The 18243-nt window shown below is 41.1% G+C and overlaps 1 protein-coding gene across 1 annotated transcript in view; it reads left to right on the top strand.

Moving 5' to 3' along the window:
* The window catches only part of efcab2 (EF-hand calcium binding domain 2), a 42101-nt gene extending 24156 nt beyond the window's left edge, over nucleotides 1-17945 (top strand). The window contains exons 5-7 of the mRNA XM_052013202.1: nucleotides 3966-4008; nucleotides 6101-6167; nucleotides 17719-17945. Coding sequence (XP_051869162.1) covers nucleotides 3966-4008; nucleotides 6101-6167; nucleotides 17719-17834 — 226 coding nt within the window. The 3' untranslated portion in view covers nucleotides 17835-17945. The remainder of the gene's footprint in view (nucleotides 1-3965; nucleotides 4009-6100; nucleotides 6168-17718) is intronic.
* The last annotated feature ends 298 nt before the right edge of the window (nucleotides 17946-18243 follow it).

The raw sequence follows: 18243 nt of genomic DNA, 5'->3' as shown, positions 1-18243 counted from the left end.
ACCACAACAATAAAGGTTGAAATGCAATTTAAAAATTCATAGTATCTAATTTCAGGATTTGGTGAGCAGATTGCTTTTTCATATCAGTGTAATATCAGCCACAGTATTCTTCATAGTCTAATTCTAGTGTCCTTTTTAGCATAAGTTTGAGATTTGGATTTTGCTGACAATTTCGACCCTACCATTTCTGCCCAATGGTGAAAGGTAACTAAATAAAAACATTAGAGGAATAAGGAACAAGAAAAACCCATTTGAAAATTGATGACACTGAGGTTTAAAAGATAGGATGACTGATAGGAAATTGGGATTCAGAAAAGATTGAGAGTTTTAATGAACAGAATGGATAGCTCTTGCATTGAAAAATGTCCATTGATAGTGATTGAAACTGCAGTCGGTCTGATTTGTTTTATTACCTTGGGCTGCATTTACCACTATATAAAGAAGATATTGTCAAACAATTCAAGTGCATCTAGAGCAGACAACTGTATAGGTTTAGAGGTTTATAGAACAAAGAAAAACAACTTCTTTCAAGACACAACATAACATTTTCCTTATTCCCTCTTCCCAGCCTCCCTCGGCAGAGGCTGAGGGGAGACCTGATAGAAGTTTATAAGATTATAAGAGGCACAGATAGAGTAGACAAACGGTATCTTTTTCCCAGGGTCAAAATGTTTAATATTAGAGGGCGTGCATTTCAGGTGAGAGGGTGTAAGTTCATAGGAGATGTGCAGGGCAAGTTTTTTTTACATAGAGAGTGGTGGGTGCCTGGAATGCGCTGCCAGGGGTGGTGGTGGAGGCAAATACGATAGAGGCGTTTAAGAGGCTCTTAGACAGGCACATGAATATGCAGAGAATGGCACAACCCTCCCTGCCATCGAGGACATCTTTAAGAGGCGTTGCCTCAAGAAGGCGGCATCCATCATTAAGGACTCTCACCATCTGGGACATGCCCTCTTCTTATTACCTCCATCAGGGAGGAGGTACAAGAGCTTGAAGACCCGCACTTAATAATACAAGAACAACTTCTTTCCTTCTGCCATCATTATTCCTTTTATTTGCACTATTTATTTATTTTTGTAATTTATAGATTCTTATGTCTTTGCACAGTACTACTGCTGCAGAACAACAAATTTCACATCATATGTCAGTGATAATAAATCTGATTCTGAGGGATATGGATGTTGTGTAGGCAGAAGGGATTAGTTTATTTAAACGTTTAATTACTAGTTTAATTAGTTCGGCACATGGTGGGCCAAAGGGCCTGTTCCTGTGCCGTACTGTTCTATGTTCTATTGAGAAAACAAAAAAAGAAATGAAAAGCATTATCTTTTCCTCTACACTATATGCAGATATACAAATAAGAGATTATTTTTGAAACCATTGCTTCTAATACAACATAACTTCACCAATGATAGGCAATATATTGAAAATCATCTCGAAAAGTACATGGATAGGAGCCGTTTAGAGGGTTATGGGCCAAACGCAGGCAGATGAGGCTAGCTCGCTGGGCAACACGTCAGCATGGATGAGTTGGGCTGAAGGGCCTGCTTCCCTGCTGTATGGCTCTATGACTATATTCTTGAATGCAGAATAAGCTTTAATCAAGCTACTAATGTTCTAAAAGACTAACCCGCTTGTTCCACTTCTGCAACACAAGTGGGAATAGTTTGTAAAGGACACAATCAAATTACTGTCCATGCAACTTATAAACTCGTAATTCATGTGGTTGGCAATTGTGACTCATGTTGGAAAACAATGTCACAATTATAGCCAAGCCTTGGAAAAATAACTTTTAGACTTATTTTTGTGTAGTGCCTTTCCTGTTCATCCTCTGCTTCATCCAATGCCTTGAGCCAGGAAGTTCCTTTCAATATCGTAAAACTGTGGAGAACATAGCAAGCGATTTTGAATTTTGAACAATCACAGGGTGCTGTGCTGAAGGAATCTGTCTTTTCAAGACAATAGAAAATCATTGTTTGCTGATGCCAGAGGTCTGCTTCATCAGAAGCCTTGCTCCTGATTGGGTGTATAACATTGGCACTCGCCTATGCCAGGATTCTTTTCATGAGCCTGTTGGTGAGGAGGTATCCCATGATCATCAACATGGTGGCCTGCCATCCAAGAGTCTGGGGGAGAGAGTAAGCAGAGGAGGTATAGAGGGCTATCACATAATGAAAGTCCCACAATTGCCAGTAAAGTGTGCAGAGACCAGTATGCTGTTACAGTCAAGTTGAACATTAATTGATTAGAAGTCTTTACTACTGATAAGATAAGATAAGATATTTATTTATTAGTCATGTGTGCATCAAAACACACAGTGAAATGCATCTTTTGGCATTACTGAGAATGTGCTGGGGGCAGCCCGCAAGTGTTGCCACTCTTCCAGCGCCAACATAGCATGCCCATAGCTCCTAACCTGTATGTCTTTGGAATGTGGGAGGAAACTGGAGGAGAAGCAGTACTGAGGAGCGCAGGGACTTTCTGATACCCTGCATTGGCAGAAATCAAACAGTGCACTCAAATATCACTGCTCTTGCTTATTACTTCGCTTCTGTGGATGAAATGAATGAACTGTCATCACCTCATTCTGTGCAGAGCAATTGTTGGTATTGTTGATGTCACCAGCAGCAGGATGAAAGCAGCATACAAAGCTGGATGCACAGTGACCTTCATTACCACATGCTCCAATTCCTGCTCCAACAGATGCCATAGTAAGTGACTATTTACCTGTTGAAGTGCAGCCAGCTTTCACACTGCTATTCTCTGTGGTCCAATGTGATTTTTTCCCCCTAGAACCTGCATTCTATGAAGCCTCCTTTGCCCCCTGTGCATGTTTCTGCTGCTTTCTTTACAAGTACTTAGGCCTTATTTGAGCTTTAAGGGCGCTTCCATGTTCAGCAATTCAGAATAAACAAATCCTGCTTAAAAACTCTGCAACTCTTACAAATTTGAGTTAAAATAGCAAAAAATGGTACACATACAGTATGTCTGGAAGTCTAAAATGGCTGAGATGCTTTAATGGAGATGAGAATGGACTTAAGTAGTACTTTTGATGGCTACTTCCTGACTGTTCCTGCCATAGTTTGCTATGCAGGATTAGGACATAATATGGCATGGAGGTGCAGACACCAATTTAACAAATTGGTCTTGGTCAAAGCACAGAACCTTTGTTAGCATATTACATTGATAGCTATGCTTGTTTCAGGTGGCCAACAGGGAATCCCATCAAATGTTCAAACAAATATATAGCTGAGTGTATTTTCTTATCATTCTGGCACTGGACTTTGCACTGTGAAATCATATATTGTGGTGGCCATTTTTCACCTGGAAAATGGGTGAGCAGCCAGAGTAATTTTTCACCAGAGTCAAATGCAAATGTAAAATTACTTCTCATTTATGTTTTGTACCTTTTGAGGCACTTTCAAGTGTACATTTTTCTTTCAATGGCCTTGCAACATTTTGTGACCTGTCCAGTCAAATGCTTGCACTTGCTTTTGCTCCAATATCTCAAGTACATTCCCATTTAGCAAATAATCAAGTATTATCTTTCCCCTTGCCATGTCTCACCCTTCCTTGTATTGAATTCCTCCTACAATTTCTATTACTGAGGTGATAGCATTTGGTAAGAATATTTTTGAATTTCTACATAATGAAATATTACATTGTTTGTCATATTCCTGATTAGGTATTATTTGCAAATTTAGAAGCTTGGGCATAATTTTTTCCTTTACATATTTTTAGAGAAACAATTATCACCACAATACTGTGTGCTGTATGGCTGCCCCATCACCTTATGGCTACTTATTTCCCTAGTGTCTGTGACTGATACCCTGAATTACGATTGTGACTGAACTTCAAAGAGCACTTCACTGACTAAGAACTGCTTCAGAACATCATGAGGTTACAAAAGCTGCTATATAAAACCGTTTTCTCTCAACGTGCTGTTTTCTTATTTTGTTTTATAGATACAGACCCCAGCCAGAGGATGTTATTTTACGAGCATTCGAGGTATGGTTGCATTTTTAGGTCCCACAGTATACTGCTCTGTTTTTGACATTTCTGATCATTATTTTCTTTACAGAAAGGGTTTCAGGATTAGGTTGTTTTTAACCATTGTACTTTGGAGCAACATGAATTTGCATGGATTATAAAGAAGGAAGTGGGAAGGTTGCGTTTTTTGAGAAAATGACAAAGATGATGGATGAGGGTAGGACAGTGGATGTTGCTTCATTGATTTTAGTAAAGCATTTCACAAGGTCCCTCATAGTTGGCTGGTTCAGAGTGATCCACAAGGAAGGGTGAGACGTGGCAAGGGGAAAGATAATACTTGATTATTTGCTAAATGGGAATGTACTTGAGATATTGGAGCAAAAGCAAGTGCAAGCATTTGACTGGACAAGTCACATGCGATCCACAGTGAGTTGGTAAGTTGGATCTAAAATTGGCCTGCTTGTAGAATACAGGGTAGTGGTGGAGGAGTGTTTCTCTGACTGGAGGTCTGTGACCAGTGGTGTTCTGGAAGGATCAGCGTTGAGACCATTGTTGTTTGTGATTTATGTAAATGATCTGGATGAAAATGTGGGTGGGTCTGACTAGTAAATTTGCAGACGACACAAGAATTGGTGGAGTTGTGGATGGTGAAGAAGGATACAGCAGGATCTAGATCAGTTGGAAATTTGGGCAGAGAAATGACAGATGGAATTTAATCCAGACAAGTTGAGGTGTTGCACTTTGGGAGAGCAAATACAAGAATGAAAGCATACAGGAGACCCTCCGTATTACAGGTGGGAGGAGGGGTGGTGTTTACGTTCCTGGAAAACTGTCCGAATCATCACAATGTTCTATAATGCAAAGCCGTGTCATCTGTGCATGAGTCAAATACGCGAGTTGAAAATAAATAAATTTTGTGTTTATTTATTTACTTTTTTTCACCTAAATGCTATAAGAGCAGGGTGGAAAGGTCAAATACGAGAGAGCATAGCTTTCAGGTGAGAGGAGGAAAGTTTAAAGGAGATGTGCGAGGCAAGTTTTTTACACAGAGTGTAGTAGGTGCCTGGTACACGCTGCCAGGGGAGGTGGTAGAAGCAGGTGCAATAGTGACATTTAAGAGGCATTTAGACAGACACATGAACAGACAGGGAACAGAGGGATATAGACCATATGCTGGTAGATGGGATTGGCATCATGGTCGGCACAGACCTGGTGGTCCAAGGTGCCTGTTCCTGTACTGTACTGTTCTATGTTCTATGTCATTATCTACAGACACTGAAGCCAGACAGTCCAATTTTTGAATGTTGCATCTCATAGTCTGCTTTAAGCTAACAAAATCAGCCTGTCTCATCTCAGACCCTTTAGCTATAATGACCCCACGTTCATCTTGAGAACAGTGGGCGATGGTCTCTTTAAACTTTACTTGACTGTGGCAGGGAGGAAGTTTATTGAAAGGCATGCTTTTGAACTACTTCAGGGAAGAAGCCAGCATCTCAGTCAGCCTTCTTGCTGGGTGTGGGCACAAAGAGTCACCTGGGTAGACAGGTTACTGACATAATGCATTGACGGGTAGAAAAAGGCCATCCATTCCATGGAGGGGTTGACATCATTGGATGAAACAAGATGGATGGAGGCCTGTGCGCGCATAGACCATGTTGAGCCATAGAACATGGTCCTCGGCTCAGTGATGGGGGCCTAGGATACAGTGGGAAGATTTTGCAGTTGGAATTATTGCAAAAGTACTTGGCTTTTATTTTTTTTCTCACATTCCCTAAGTTAAGTGGAATCTGCTGTTCCTTGGTACATTCACTTGCCGTCTGTCAAATAAAACAGCTGAACAGTTACCAATTTACGAGTGCCTTCCTTCAAAAACATTAAGGACATACAGGGTTGCATGTGAGACACTGTGTTCAGTTCAGATTAGACCCAGTTACATTCCTGGGGCATGTAATTCATATTAATTAGATATTAGGTGGTATAGTCACACTTCTAAATATAAGATACACAGTCTTCTCACAAGAGAGTCTGTACCTAAGAAAATATCTAATATAAGATACATTTTGATATTACACATGAACTTTCTAACATAAGTGTTATATTTCATCTCTAGGTGTTAGATAAGAATAACAATGGTTATCTTACTCAAGAGGAACTTACAAAATATTTGACTGAAGAAGGTAATGTAGGTGTAGAATGGACAAGTTTTCCAAAATCCCTTTTCATTGTTTTCTACTGATGATCATTGTTCATGGACTTCAGCTGGTTTTAGTTTTCTACCATTTAAAAAGAACTCTATTCTATCCTTGCTAACTTCAAAGTGGATGAGTTCACATTTGCCTGCTGTTTGCAGTCCTGGACAGCCAGGTTGACCTCCAAACCCAACCATAGATGTTGTGGTGGGGGTGTGGTGGTGGTCAGTGGAAGATGGGGTGTTCCAAAGTGGCAGCAGGGGAGGTTATTTTCATGGAGCCCTCCTTCTATTTTTGAGTTCATGAAAGTTATCTTTTACACTCCTCTTCAGGCAGGTCTCTAGCTGATCTTTAGCAGAGTATGTATCAAACAGCTGAATTCTACCTTAGCATTAGGAACCTAATGACATCAGACAACTCAATCCAAATTACCTATGCTCGCAATTCTATATCAGTGGCCCAGACTACCCAGCCTGAGGATCCTAACAAAAGACTGTTTCTGAGGCAGGTGGGACCTTTATGAATTGATGAGGGTGGGTTTGCTAGACCTTCTGGGGAAGGTTTAAACTAGCCTGGCAGAGATGCTTGATTGAGTTTTTCAAGGAGGTAACGAAGGTGATTGAAGAAGTCAGAGCTGTGGACGTTGTCAAGTGCCTCACTAAAATCCATATAGACAAGGTCCTTCATGGTAGACTCATCCAGAAGATGCATGGGATCCACAATGACTTGGCCATTTGGATTCAGAATTGGCTTGTGCATAGAAGACAGAGGGTAGTGGTCAATGGGACTCATTCTGGCTGGAGGTCCGTGATGAGTGGACGAGCAGGGATCTGTACTTGGATCTCTGCTCTTTGTGACATATGTATAAGTGACTTGGATGAAAACATGGTTGGGTGGGTTAGTAAGTTTGTAGATGATACAAAGATTGGTGGCAGTGTGGATAATGTAGAAGATTGTCAAAAGATACAGTATAATATAGATCAGTTGCAGATATGGGCAAAGAAATGACAAATGGAGTTTAATCTGGCCAAATGTGAGGTGTTGCACTTCGGGGGATCAAATGTAAAGGGACAGTATACAGTCAATGGCAAGACTTTTAACAGTGTTGATGTAAAGAGGGATCTTGGGGTCCAAGTCCATAGCTCCCTGCAAGTGGTGCACAGGTTGATAGGGTGGTAAAGAAGGTGTATGGCATGCTTGTCTTTATTAATCGAAGCACTGAGTTCAAGAGTCAGGAAGTTTAGTTGCAGCTTTATAAAACTCTGGTTAGGCCACATCTGGAGTACTGCATTCGGTTCTGGTTACCCCATTTAAGGAAGGATGTGGAGGCTTTGGAAAGGGTGGAGAAGAGGTTTACCAGGATGCTGCCTGGATTAGAGATGAGGGGGATGGTGAACCTTTGTAATTCTCTACCACAGAGAACTGTAGAGTCTCAGTCATTAATTGCATTCTAAACAGAGATTGATAGATTTCTGGATATTAAGGGATGTGTAGGTAGTGCAGGAAAATGGAACTGAGTTAGAAGATAAGCAGCGATCTGGATGAATGGCAAAGCAAGCAGAAAGGGTCAGATGGCCTACTCCTGCTCAGAATTCTTATGTTCCTATGTAAATAATCGCTTGACACCACAGCAATGGGACAGAAATCTCTTCCTCTTATTTTCAGCACTTATCAGAACATGTGGAATGATTATTAATTATGGATTAAAACAATTACACTGCAGCTGAACTTGGGTCAAAATGCAATGCAAATGTCAAAATATACTGAATTTGTAGATCCTGTCTACTGTTTTAAATGCTGTGCTAACTTAAATATGCTATCTTTTTAAAACTAAGCAATTAAAGATTCATAATTTAATCTCTTGTTTTTATAAAGAGATTGCTTCTCTCTTCCTCATTAATCTGTCCCTTGTCATTGAGAAGTACAGCAAAGCTCATTTATCAAGCACATGAATACTTTTCCACCAATTATTGGAGAGATTATTCACAACTTGGTAGTGAACCCTGATTAAAATCAATTCTCACAATCTTGAATTGACATGTTCCACTGCAACTAAATGGGATCTGATTAGAATCTGGCTACTGTTCCTCTCGGCTTCCCTCTACAAGATTATTTATTTTTTAGGGTATAATTACTTGAAGTTGTTTGATGAAGAACACGTTTGATTTTATAGAAATAGTAAAAGCAATTCAGAACTTCAAACATATCAGTTTGTCTACAGGCTTGATTTTGACTGACACTTGTCACACAGTCTCCATTTAAGATGTGCTTGCTCTTGCCAGGATTTTGTAGCTGTGCAGGCATTTGTTTGCACCACCGATATTTCTATTTCATTTCTCAAATCTGCACCTTTTTGATTTTATAACTTCACTGTCATATAATATGGATATGAGATTGAAAAGGTTCAGCCATTCTTACTTGTAATTCTATTAATGTTCCATGACGTTGTTCTTTCGTCTTTCCTCCAGCCGCTTGAGAATTTTAGCTTTTTGTCATAACCCTTTCCCCCAACTTTCTCTTCAACTTTAAATAAAAGTCCCTCTTCCATCAGGCAGAATGTAAGAACCGAACTTTTAAGTTCTTTCTGATAGGGCTAACATGACCATGATTAGATTGTTTGCACTGGGGACAACTTGCTAACCTTTACTGTTGAGGCTCACGTTGTACAGAATGGCTACTGGTGTGAGATTACACAGTATACCCAGGCTGTGAATAGCCCTTTAAGAGGAAACGGTCCACAATATTCAAGGCAGCATAGGATGCATAAGGGTTAATAAATCCTCAGGGCTTGATGAGATCTATGCCAGGTTGCTATGGGAAGACCATAAGACCATAAGATATAGGAACAGAATTAGGCCATTCAGCCTATCAAGTCTGCTCTGCCATTCAATCATGACTGATTTTTTTTCAACCCTATTCTCCCACCTTCTTCCTGTAACCCTTAATCCCCTTACCAGTCAAGAATCTATCAATCTCTGCCTTAAATACACCCATTGACACGGCCTCCACAGCAATGAATTCCACAGATTCACCATCCTCTGGCTGAAGAAATTCCTCTCATCTCAGTTTTAAAGGGATGTCCCTTTATTCTGAGGCTGTGCCCTTGGATCCTAGACTCTCCTACTAACGGAAATATCCTCTCCACGTCCACTCTATCCAGGCCTTTCAGTATCTGGTAGGTTTCAATGAGATTCCCCTTCATCCTTCTGAACTCCATCAAGTACAGGCCCAGAGACATCAAACGCTCCTTGTACATTGAGCTTTTCATTCCTGGGATCATTCTTGTTAAGTTCCTCTGGACCATCTCCAGGGCCAGAACATCCTTCCTTAGATACAGGGCCAAAATTGCTCACAATATTCCAAATGTAGTCTGGCCCCCACTTTATAAATCCTCAGCAGTATATCCTTGCTTTTATGTTCTAGTCCTCTCAAAATGAATGCTAACGTTGCATTTTTCTTCTTTACTACCAACTCAACCTGCAGGTTAACCTTAAGGGAATCCTGAACTAGGGCTCTCAAGTCCCTTTGCACCTCCAGTTTCTGAATTCTCGGAAGGAAGGGAAGAGGGGGCTGGGGCCCTGACAGTTTCTTTTGTGACATTGTTAGCCACAGGTGAGGTGCCAGAAGACCGGAGGATAGCTAATGTTGTCCCTTAATTTAAGAAGGCAGCAGAGATAAGCCAGGTAACTACAGGCCTGTGAGATGGTAGGAAAATTATCGGAGAAAATCCCAAGAGATAGGATTTATGGTACTTTGGAAAGACAGGGGCTGATCAGGAATAGTCAGCATAGTTTTGTGTGGGGGAAATCCTGTCTCACTAATTTAATTGAGCTTTTTGAGATTGGCAGGGCAATAGATGTTGTCCCTATGGACTTTAGTAAGGCATTTGACAAGGTCCCACATGGTAGGCTGGTCCAGAAGGTTAAGGCACATGGGATCCAAGGCAAGCTGGCTAATTTTGGATCCAAAGTTGGCTTGGTGATAGGAGACGGTAGTGGAGGATGGATGTTTTTCTGATTAGAAGTCTGTGACCAGTGGTTTACTGCAGGGATCAGTGCTGGGACCCTTGTTGTTTGTGATACATATTAGCGACTTGAATGTGAACATAGGAGGTATGATTAGTAAGTTTGTAGGTGACATGAAAGTTGGTGGGGTTGTGGATAGCAAGGAAGGTCATGTAAAAGTACAGCAGAATATAGAACAGATGGAAAGTCGGGCAGAGAGTTGGCAAGTGGAACTTCATCCCGATAAGTGCACTTTGGGAAGGCAAATTGAGGTAGGATATTCAATAAATAAGATAAGATATCTTTATTAGTCACATGTACACCGAAACACACAGTGAAATGCATCTTTTGCGTAGTGTTCAGGGGGCAGCCTGCAAGCGTCGCCACGCATGCCCACAACTTCCTAACCCATACGTCTTTGGAATGTGGGAGGAAACCAGAGCACCCGGAGGAAACCCACGCAGACACGGGGAGAACCTACAAACTCCTTACAGCGGCGGGAATTGAACCAGGGTCTCTGTCACTGTAAAGCGTTACACTAACCGCTACACTACCGTGCCTTAGGGCACTAAGGAATGCTGATGAACAGAGGGACCTTGGGGATCAAGTCCATAGTTCCCTGAAAGTGGTAACATGAGTAGATAGGGCAGTGTAGAAGGCATATGGCATGCTTGCCTTCGTAGGCTGGAGCATAGAATATACAAGTTGGGACTTTATGTTGCAACTTTACTTAAACACTAGTTAGACTGCACTTGGAGTACTATGTGCAATTTTGGTTGCCACACTATAGGAAAGATGTGATTGCACTGGAGAAAGTGCAGAGAAGATTCTCCAGGATATTGCTTGGATTAGAGGACTTTAGCTAAGGGTAGAGATTGGATAGGCTGGGTCTGTTTTCCCTGGAGTGAAGGAGGCTGAGGGATGACCTAACAGAAGTATATAAAATTATAAGAGGCATAGATGGGGTAGAAAGCCTGTATCTTTTTCCCATGTTAGGTGTATCAAATGCAAGAGGACATAGGTTTAATGTGAGAGAAAGGAGTTTTAAAGGGTATTTGAGGGGAAAGTTTTGTTACACAGAAAATGGTTGATATCTGGAATTCGTTGCCAGAGGAGGTGGTGGAATCAAATACAATCACTACATTTAAGAGACATTTAGATAGGCACTTATATAGGAAACCATTGAAGGATACAGACCTAATGCAGGCAAATAGGTTGGCATGGATGTAATGAGCAAAGGGACCATTTCTGTGCTGTACAACACTATGAAGCAACATTCCAGACAAACAAGTACTTTGCTAATTGCCTTAGGGAGCATTGTGCATTAATGTGACATGCATCAATGACAATTAGGAGCAAATAAAAATCTGAACCTTGCATGCAATTTAAGATTTTAATTTCAGATTTAAATGTATTGCAATGGAAAGTTAAACAGAAATTTCAGCAAACTTATCAGGAGGAATCCAAAGAAATGGAGCGACTTTTAAGACAATACAAGGAGAGAGTAACTGTGGTCACATATGGAGGATGCATTGACTTGAAAGTTGACAGATCTTTACAATGCAGCAAGTACTGCTGACAAAGGGTTCTTTTATGTTAAAACTGTCTGACAGAAAAATATTATCCAGTGCAAGTAAAGGATATTTGCACATGCTGAATGTATTATGTCTGCAGCAGTTAGAAGTGCACAGACAAGCTACTGACACTGCTGTATGTTTTAGACCACATAGATCAAGGTACAGAGAAATACAGGTCCAGAATACCTAATGTGAAGTATTTACTCCAGTAGTCCATTCAGGTGGATATAAAAGATCTCATAATACAAAAAAAAAGTCAACAACCAGTGGGCACCAATGACAAGCTGACCGATCACTTACCACCCTGGGAACTTGTAAGCGAGATACCTACGTGTAAGACAACACAACTGTGAACAACTCAAGAGCAATTAATTAGCGCTGAAACATTTTGTGACAATTAGAGAAAATAAATGCCACCATATGATTGTAGGTTGCATCAGCATTTTGTTTGTTTAGTCTGCAACATGTGGATAAATGTTGAAATAATATTTGCATATGCTTTAATTACAATTAGGCATTTTTAGTTCAAAGAGTGGTGGGCAGATAAAATAGTTCTTATTAAGGGGTCAGATATCATAGCTTGAGTGCAGCTTCAGTTAAAATCAGCATATTGTTCATTCACAGGACTAGGGTACCACGGGTAAGACCAGCAGTTATCGCTCACCTGTGAACTGAGTGACTTTCTATGCTAATATGGAAGACATTACCACGAATCAGGATTTGTACATCAGATGTAACATAAGAGAGAAAAGCAGCAGTAGGCCATTCAGCTCCTCGGGTCTGCTCCACCATATCTTTCGTCTCATTGCTGCTCTCCTGCACTGACCCAAATCCCTTGATTCCCCGAATATATAAAGAATTATTGATCTTGAACTTGATGTTCACAGTGATTGAACCTCTCCAACCTTCTCAGATAGAAAATTTCAAAGGTTCACTATCCTCTCATCTCTGGCTGACTCTTTATTCTGAGACTGTGTGACCCTCTGGTTCTAGACACCCCAGCCAGAGGAGACATCAAGCCTGCATCTACCCTGTCAAACCCTGTGGGAATTTTGCAATGAGATCACCTCTCATTCTTTGGAATTCTAGAGAGTTTAGGCCCAGTATGTTTCATCTCTGTAGAATCAAAGAAGTACTTGGGCAGCTGGTAGAGCTGCTGCCTCACAGCACCAGCGATCAGACTCAGATTCTCTGGTGCTGACTGTGTGGAGTTTGCACGTTCTGCCTGTGACCGCACGGGTTTCCTCCCACATCCCAAAGAAGTGCGGGTCACCGGGTTAACTGGCCACTGTAAATTGACTCTAGTGTATGGCTGAGGGGTAGAGTCTGGGGAGGAGTTGCTGGGAATCTGGGGAGAACAAAAGAAGATTAATGTAAGATGAGTGTAAATGGGTGGTTGAAGGTTGGTCTGGACCTTGTGGACCAAAAGGACTGTTCCCGTGCTGTATTTCCCTATGACTTTGTCACTCTATACTTTTAAAAGCTGATATGGGAGGTGACCTATTCCACTTTAAGGGCAACTTCAACTCACTTTAGTACAAGGTTTTCTTAGAATCATAGAAAATTGACACTGCTGTAGGAACTCACTGTGTCAGGTGAAAAAGAATTATTCAGTCTAATCCCAGCTTCCAGCATCATGTCCTGCAGCTCTTGTAAAGTTGTACAGCACAGAGACAGACCCTTCAGCCCACCTCATCCATGCTACCCATTGTACTTACCTACACATATTAGGTCATACCTCTTCCAATATACCTCCAAGTATTCTTTGAATACAATGGCACCTTTTCAGGCATCGACTTCCAGATACCTACCAGTCTCTGGATGAAAAATGAATGATCTCTCCCCTTTTATCCTTCTACCCACTCTTAACCTTATATGCCCCCGGATTTTTAATTGCTCTGCTGAGGGAAATAAAGGTCCTTCCTATTTACTCCATAGAGGAAACTCATAGTTTTATGCATCTCATTTAATTCTCCACTCAGCTTTTCCTTCCAGAAAACAAACATGCCAATCCAATCTTTTGACATAGATGAAACCTTTGCAAATATCCTTTACGCCTTCTTCAGTGCAGTCACACCTTTCATTTATGCAGTATTCAAGCTGTGGTCAAAGTACTAATTTAAACAGTTTTAGCATAACCTTCCAGATCTATGACTTGGCTAGTAGAAGAAAGCAGCCCAAAAGCTGTTTTAACCACCTTATTGACTGACTTTTCAGGATCTGTAGCTGTACACTCTAGGTTTCCATGTTCCTCTACATCACTCAATATCCTCCCATTATCTGTATATACCCTTGCCTTGCTGCACTCCCCAGATGCATCACTTCACACTTTTCTGGATGAAATTCTATTTGCTTTTCTGTCCAACTGTCCAGACCAACTCTATTGTTCTGCAGTCTAAAGCTTACCTCCTCACTCTCAACAACATGACCAATTTTTGTGTCCGCAAACCTTTTAATCGTGTGTGTGACATTCTAATTCGTTAACAAATATTACAGAGCAAGGGACCAAGTACTGAGTTCTGTGCGACTCCAGTGACATAAACACCTGCCAATCATTACTTATGCTTCCTGTCACTGAGCCAATTTTGGATCCAATTGTCACTCTCCTTTAGGTCCCATTATGAGACCATCCTGCCATGTGGGACCTTGTCAAGTGCCTTTCTAAACGCCATAAAGCATACATCAATTGCACTATCCTCACCAACCCTCCGTGTTATCTCCTTGAAAGATTCAGTTGTTAGTCATACAGGGCCTTCTCTTAATTAACCATGCAGTCTATCATTCATTAATCTCTACCTTTCTAAATGTAGGTTAATATGGTCCGTTGGAATTGATTTCAACAATTTTCCCATCACCAATGTCTAACTAACTGGCCTGTAATTACCTGTTTATTCCTTGCTCCCTTTATAAACAATGGTAGGACATTAGCAATTCCCCAAACCTCCAGGACCACTCCTGTTTTCTTCCAACAGATCAATCATGAAGCAGACCCAGTAGTTTCATGGTTACCACACTTAATTTTTTTATATATTAAACTCCACATTTTACATAATTAACTAAAATTTCCCAGCTGCTATGGTGGAGATTTGAATTCATGTCTCTGGATAGGGAGTATAATGTGTGAAGATGTGAAATTGTCCATTTTGGTAGGAAAACTAAAAAGGCAGCATATTATCTAAATGGTGCGAGATTGCAGAGGATTTGGGTGTCCTAATGTATGATTCGCAAAAGGTTAGTATGCAACAACTGCAAATAATTAGGAAAGATAACCATTTTATCCAGCGTATTTTTTAAATTCGGATTTCCAGTGTCTGCTGTTTTTTGGATTTACAGAAGGGAAAGCTAACAATATGTTAAATTTTATTGAGAGGAGAATTTAATATAAAAGTGGAAGGTTATGCTTCAGTACATTTGGACATCTATGAGACCACATTTGTAGCATAGTGTACAGTATTGGTTTCCTTATTTAAGGAAGGATGTAAATGCATTGGCAACAGTTCAGAGAAGATTTACTGGACTCGTACCTGGAATGGGTGGGATTATCTTATGAGGAAAGGTTGGACGGAGTAGCTTGTATCAACTGGTATTTAAAAGAGTGAAAGGTGATTTGATTGAAACAAGTAAAATCCTCAGGGGTCTTGCCTGGACAGATGTGGAGAGAATGTTTCCTTTTGGAAGTGATACTACTGTCAATCAAGGTGCAGCTCCACCCACCCCTCAGGTGTGGGAGTACCTTTTGCCTCTGAACTTGCCTGACCACTCTGAACTTGCCTGACCACTCTAAACTTGCCTGACCAGTACCCTTTGTCTCTGAACCTGCCTGACCATTGGCTGTGGCAGGAACCTTTGTCTTTGACTCCCACACCATTGGCTCATTTAAATCACAACAGTAAGTCTCCATCCAGCCTCCTAGCACCAGAAAAAGGGCTGCATCCACTAGCCCTTCCTCTTTTGATGATCCCAGGAGTAGTGAGACAATGCTGCAGAGATCGTTCATAAGAGTGCATCACCACATGGTCAGGGATTGTTTCACTCAGACTCAGGGAGCGTTAAGGGCCAATGCTAGTGTGGGACGGGCATTGAAGTGTTATATCCTGAAGTTGTACATTGTTACTGTGTGCTTGTGTGTATTAGTGTGTGTGTGTGTGTGTGTGTGTGTGTGTGTGTGTGTGTGTGTGTGTGTGTGTGTGTGGTGTGTGTGTGTGTATTTTACCCCAGTTGCACTTCCCCTCTCGTGTTCGTGGTATCCTGTGCATGAGTGAGCGTGTGTCTGTTCCCATCCATTCTGTCCCGCGTTTGCCTTTGTGATTAAACTAGTTTTGGTCTACAAAGCTCGTGTCCAGAGTCCTTGATCCTGAAGACAGAAAAGAACCATTTCACACAACAGAGGGGTTGCTGTTTAAAAATAAGGAATTTCTTACTTACAGCGGAGATGAGGGAATTTTTTTTTAAGAAGGCTGTGAATCTTTGGAACTCTCTTCCTCAAAGAGCAGTGGAAACAGAGGAATATGGTAACTTGATAAGCAAGGGGGTGAAAGGTTACTGTGCATATACAGGAAAGCAGCGTTGGGATTATAATCAGATTCACCCGATCTTGAATGTCAGACCAGACCTGAGGGGCTGAGAAGCCTGCTCCCACTTTGCACATTTGTGTTTCTGGCATTTTTTGTTTTTATTTCAGATTTCCAACATCTGCAGTTCTTTTGTCTATTGCATGAGAGTATTTTGGTCCAGATCTCAGGATTGTAAGACCCATTGCTAAACTATCATGTAATATTTGAAAGTCCAAGAGCTTTGTAATAATGGAGATAAAACGATGTTTAACTCCAGCTGGACTTGGGGCTGGCTTCCCAATTCATATTTGGTTTCATAGATTCAGTGGGTATCTGTGTGCCATTATTTTTTTATTACTGTACAGAGGGTGATGCAATAGACTGTAGATACTGTAATCTAGAGCAAAAAACAAACTGCTGGAAGAATTCAGCAGGTCAAGCAGCATCTGTGGAGGCAAAAGGATAGTTAACCATGGTTGAGACAGGATCTTGACCCAAAATGTTGACTATCTCTTTGTCTCCACAGATGCTACCTGACCCACTGAGTTCCTCCAGCAGTTTAGAACATAGAATATAGAACACTACAGCACAGTACAGGCCCTTCAGCCCACAATGTTATGCTGACATTTTATCCTGCTCTAAGATCTATCTAACCCTTCCCTCCCACATAGCCCCCTATTTTTCTATCATTCACGTATCTATCTAAGAGTCTCTTAAATGTCCCTAATGTATCTGCCCCCACAACCTCTGCAGGCAGTGTGTTCCATGCACCCACCATTCTCTGTGTAAAGAACTTACCCCTGACATCCCCCTTATACCTTCCTCCAATCACCTTAAAATTATGTCCCCTTGTGTTAGCCATTGTTGCACGAGGAAAAAGTCTCTGACTGTCCACTCAATCTATGCCTCTTATCATCTTGTATCATTTTTTTTGTTTTAAAACTAAAGGACATAGGTTTAAGGTCACGGGAAAGATTTAAAGGGGACTTGAGGGGCAACTTTTTCACTCAGAGGGTGGTGGGTATCTGAAACGAGCTGCCAGAGGAAGTGGTAGAGGCAGGTGCAACTACAATCTTTAAAAAACATTTGGACAGGTACATGGATAGGAAGGATTTAGAGGGATATGAGTCAAAGGCAGGCAAATGGGATTATCTTAGATAGGCATCTTGGTTGGTATGGTTGAGTTGGGCCAAAGGGCCTGTTTCCATGCTGCATCTATGAACCTATGAATCTACAGGTTTCCTGCACAGACAACCACATGGAACTGATAAGATAAGCCTTAATCTTCACGCTGATTATTTAAATTGGCTGACCTATAGGATCCTTGTGAAAGTTGCAATTTTAAACAAAAATTCCTTGGCTAGAATGAAAAAAGAAGTGATTGCATTATTCTTTCATTTCAAAGGGGAGCCATTTACACAAGAGGAGATGGAAGAGATGCTGTCAGCTGCTGTGGATCCAGATAAAAATGTTATCCTTTACAAAGATTTTGCAGCAATGATGACAGTGGAAGACTACTAAACATATTTGCACTTCTCAGCTACTGGCAAATTTGTCTGGAAAGCCCTTTCAGAACACTGCAATGACAACAGCACTCCTGAAAATGCAAGATTTCATACAAATATATCTGGTCGATTAATCTTCAGCTTTAAAGAAAATAAAGCCTAGAATGAAACATAAAATACAAGTCTTTGAACGTAGTTTTTATTTGACATATTTTGCCTTCATTTATAATTACAGTATCACCACATTTGACTGCTGTATTCCCGACCATGCCTCCATGGATATCGTGTCTTGACGTTTATAGACCTAACAACACCTGAACCACACCTTCCCCGCCCAGTCAAAGCTCTCCACCACTCCCTGTCCACAGCTGCTGCGCACGGACACCAGTCAAACTGACCTGGGAAGGCACCGCCTGACCCAACTG

This window comes from Pristis pectinata, chromosome 3 (genome assembly GCF_009764475.1).
Source record: "Pristis pectinata isolate sPriPec2 chromosome 3, sPriPec2.1.pri, whole genome shotgun sequence".
NCBI classification, from domain to species: domain Eukaryota; kingdom Metazoa; phylum Chordata; class Chondrichthyes; order Rhinopristiformes; family Pristidae; genus Pristis; species Pristis pectinata.
This window is presented reverse-complemented; position numbering and strand designations above follow the sequence as displayed.